Source organism: Nannospalax galili, unplaced genomic scaffold (assembly GCF_000622305.1).
Source record: "Nannospalax galili isolate Female #2095 unplaced genomic scaffold, S.galili_v1.0 scaffold370, whole genome shotgun sequence".
In the NCBI taxonomy this organism is placed as follows: domain Eukaryota; kingdom Metazoa; phylum Chordata; class Mammalia; order Rodentia; family Spalacidae; genus Nannospalax; species Nannospalax galili.
The window spans coordinates 35,640-40,124 of record NW_008329335.1 but is presented as its reverse complement, the minus strand read 5'-3'; the positions used below and the strand labels follow the sequence as shown (position 1 = coordinate 40,124).

General features: G+C 39.5%; 1 protein-coding gene across 1 annotated transcript in view; it reads right to left on the bottom strand.

Moving 5' to 3' along the window:
• Positions 1 to 13: 13 nt before the first annotated feature.
• The window catches only part of Chmp4c (charged multivesicular body protein 4C), a 31,710-nt gene continuing 27,238 nt past the window's right edge, over positions 14 to 4,485 (bottom strand). Inside the window, exons 4-5 of the mRNA XM_008836770.3 lie at positions 1,941 to 2,094; positions 14 to 1,759 (exon numbers count right to left, since the gene is read on the bottom strand). Coding sequence (XP_008834992.1) covers positions 1,698 to 1,759; positions 1,941 to 2,094 — 216 coding nt within the window. The 3' untranslated portion in view covers positions 14 to 1,697. The remainder of the gene's footprint in view (positions 1,760 to 1,940; positions 2,095 to 4,485) is intronic.

Genomic DNA, 4,485 nt, shown 5'->3' with positions numbered 1-4,485 from the left:
GAGAGAGAGAAAGAAAGAGAGGCAGGCTGTCTCTGTAACAACCCTCTTTCCAAGACTCTTCCCCACAAATTTCCTCAACTCAGCAAAACCACCAGGCTCTGTTAGAGTTCCCCTTTCCTGTGAAGGCAGTAAGCCAGGGCACTGGAAGTGCTCATGCCACTGGTTTCCTTTCTCTTTAGCATCATCATTCAGTGCTGTCATTTGTCCAGTGTCTGAAAACTGTTAATATGCTTTGTCCAATTTTATAGTTGTTTAAGCACACAGAAGGTAACTCCTGTTATTCTATCAATTAACGTTAATTGAGTAAATATTAATGGACTGCCTACTGTACATCAGAGATTTTGCAGCACACTGGGACTAGACTATTGAACTTGAAAACATATAGTCTCTTCCTCATGTTGCCAGAGCCAGCAAGGAAAAGCATTCAGGTAATATGTAGTTGAGATAATAAAGAGATGGCACAGAGCAGTCAGAGTTCTGTAAAAATGTACAGTGGGAAGACCTAATTTAGTCTAAGAAATGAAAAAGTTTCCCAAGATGGAACATTTTAGCCAACATTTAAAGAATGAGGAGAATTTGGCATGTGTGTTCTGCAAGGCGGAAGAGTACCAAGATAAACAGCAAAGTCCAAGCACCTGTGGCAGAACAGGGATGACAGGAATCATCCACTCCATCACTTATATTTCCCAAAGCCAAAACAAGAGCTCAAGAGTCGGATGTGCCTTTGCAGAGCAGGCACTGAAGCCCTCCTACTTCAAGTCTGGCACTCTTCCCAGTCCACTGTACCACTCACTGAATGAAGAGGATACCAGAACATCTTGCATCATAGACTTGTCATTTTACGGTCTGTGATGTCATGGTAATATATGATTTTATAATTTATTTTCATTTAAGTATAATTATGGACAAAGTTTTACTCAAGATAGGTTTCAATCACCAGTATTTTCATATATTTACAAAGCTCATGCTGTGAAGTATGAAAAACAAAAATGCAAGAGAGCACAAGGCAGGAAAGAATGAGCACTCCTGTGAAGCCAAGCAGCCCTGGAGGGGCCTGTGTTCACTCAGCTGCCTAAGTGGCTAAATGACACCCGGGAGACTCTGCTCAGCAGGGTAAACTGTTAATGCTTTCCAGACATTTGGGGAAATGCATCCATTGCCCCACTCCAAGCTTAATTGGCAGTAATAAATACCAATTAAAGCTCCCTTAAGACTTTAAACTATGAAATTCAAATGAAAGTATGTATGTATAGACTCACTGAAGACTTCGTGAAAGTCTGTGTATCTACATTTATCATGGATGATATGGCTGCACACAGCAATTTTGCTTTCATGGGGAAATTTTCCCAGTACCCTAGGTATCCCTCATACATGGTTTATAAACTGGAATATGTCAGTAGATACTTAGTTTTCTTTCAATAAATATATAGAGAGAATCAACTATGTGCCAGAACTGGAAATACAGTAGCAAACAAAGTAGACAGACAGGTCTCCAGTCCATCAGTCTGGAAGGATCTTATATGATGCAGACAAGCAGCCTCACCCACCCTCGACTGTGTCAACATACAGCTCTTTAACTGAAAAGACAATTATTCATTCAAAACAGAGTCTCTGCTAACTTCTAAGCTTAACAAAAACACTTTTTATATCTTATATATAGTTCATTAAATTAGGTGTCCAAAAATTTCCATTTTAGTTTAAGTAGCCCAAGCTGCCAACTGTTTGAAATCATCATCTTCTTCTGCCCTCCTGGAGGATGCTGGAACAGAAAAGTGATAACAATTTGTCATTAGTGTCATGCATATGTTCAACATAGAAAATGCGTATGAATTGCATATGAAATGTGTTTATTTATAAAATCAGATATAAGTACTGAAATCGAGATTCTTGGCTACTATGTTAGAAGTCTACATGCACCTGGGTCCTGGTGGGTAACAGACCTGCTCGCGATCGGTGTGCAGACGAGGGCATGCTGGGCCTCCTATCAGGCTGTGCTGGGAGAGACGTGGAAGGCGCATTTGGAAGCCTCATATTTGTCATCTTCTTATTTAATTCCTCCTGCTCTAATTCTTCGAGTTCTGCCATCAACTCATCCTGAACATTGGAGAAAGAAATAATTACGTAGCTAGCGTTTCAAGAAGTGGGTTTCCCTAAACACAATAACAAGAACATCTGCTACCCAATAGATATGTGAGAACCCAGTGAAACGGAATATTTATTTTAAAACTAAGCCTTTTTTGCAACACTGAGCAATGATTAGAAATGAATATTTCGGGTTGTACAAATTTGTTGCAGTTAATCTTATAATACTTCGGTAAACAGCCATTCAAATAATTTGTGCTAGCTGAATATATAATCTCTTCAGTTTCTGGGAAAGCTACACCTTGACTGTTATTTTTCCAATCTGTTCTTTTCTTCTCTCCTGTTGAGAATCTTTGAAACTTTAATTAGAGGAAATAAATATTTTTATTTGAGTTAATGCTATTGAACATAAAACAAGCATAGAAAAAACATATGTGCCATGCATGATGACTCACACCTTTAATCCCAGTTTTTGGAAGGTAGAGGCAGGCAGATATCTGTGTGATTGATGCCAGCCTAGTCTACACAGTGAGTTCCAGGCCACTTGGCACTACAGGGAGACCCTGTCCTAATCACAAACAAAAACATAAAGCATAAAATGTTTTTAAAAATCAAAATATTGTGGTTCCTTTGTCAAATTATCAAAATCAATATAAATTGTGTTTATGTAAATTTATTTTCAGTGCTGGGGATGGAACAAAACTGTACCTTTGCTCATGCTAGGAAAGTGCTCTACCATTGAGCTATATCCCCAGCCCATGTGCCTGGATTAATAAAACTTCAAAATAGGTATAATGTATTTATTTATTTTAACAGTGGTCCCAGAGAGTTTAGTTTGATCGTAAACTATAATCTGTGCAATGCATGTAAAGAGGCAATATTAGCATGACACCTTAAAGATGCAGGTCACCCCTTGCCAGGTTTGAGATAGTTCATATCCATCTAACTGACTTGGGAAGTTCGCCTTTGTAGGTCAGTCCCTGCCAGAAAATGCTTAGTGTGAAGTAATATTTGTTGTAATTGTGTTTCAGAGGTTGTTACACTTAGAAATGATTTAGCATGCCCTTATATGCATCCAAGTAGATTTTTCCGTTGTTTATTCACTCATAATTTAGCATATTTATTGAGAGCACATACCTGGGCACAGGTGCAAGGTTTAGTCAATACTTCCTACATTCAAGGAGCTTAGGCTTGAGTTTGGGGGAAAGACACATAAACACATGTCTTATAGTTGCTTGTTTTTTAGTTTCTGTTTGCTTGTTTGTTTGTTGTTTGTTTGTTTGTTTTGACACAAGGTCTATGTATCCCAGGTTGGCCTTGAATTCACCATGTAGCCCAAGATGGCCTTTAACTCACAATCCTTCCGCCTCTCACTTCTAAATCCTAGGATGACAGACATGTGCCACCATGCCTAGTTTGTTCCAAATTGTTTGTAAGCAGAAACAAGATGTCAGAGTATTTATTGTGATGTCGTTTTGCTCATACAACCTGTGGAGACCCACATAGAAGATAACTACACTGACTGTGCTTCTTCACCTGGCCCAAGGCTACACATCTTTGGATTTCACTTGCTTTATGTGGTGAGTTTAACAGTGGCCAGGTCTTCGGCTTGCATCCATCATTTGTGGGGGAGGTGGGATGGCTGTGTCTCCTCTCATGCCCCATGGTGTTTCTACTCTCACTTTAGTTTATAATATGTAATAGGCTGGAGATATATCTCAGTAGTAGAGTACTTGTCTAGCATGTGTCTGACCCAGAAAAATAAGCCACCCTACGCTAAATTCAGGCACAGAATTGCCAGCAGCTCTTGATAGTTACTGACAAAAAGATATTGGTGTTTTCTTCAGCAAATATCCTGGCAGAGTAATCACCTTCCCTGTCACTTCCAGCCTTTAGGAACCAAACACATTTGGTCGCAATTGGACTACATAGATTCCAGCCATTAAATGTCACTAACTGTGGGGCTGGGGAGATGGCTCAGCACACAAAGTACTTGCCATGCTAGCTTGAGGATCCTAGTTTGTATCCCTGGCACCCACGTAAAAACCCAGGCACAGCAGCATGTGCCTAACACTGGAGAAGATGAAATAGATGACACCTGGAGCTTGCTAACCAGCCAGTCTAGCTAAATTAGTGAGTCCCCGGACCACGGAGAGACTCTGTCTCAAAAAATAAAGTGAAGCGCAACTGAGGAAAACACCTGATCTTGACCTTTGGCCTCTACACACATGCACACGCAATCACATACACACACACATATAGACACACAAATTCAGTCACTGATTTATAAAGGAATTTCAGAACTTGAAAAATTGCTGATTATCCACTGATCCATTAGTTTCCATTTTCTATATGAGAAAAATAAGAGTCAGAAAAGTAAAGGAACTTAAGTTTTTAAAAAAG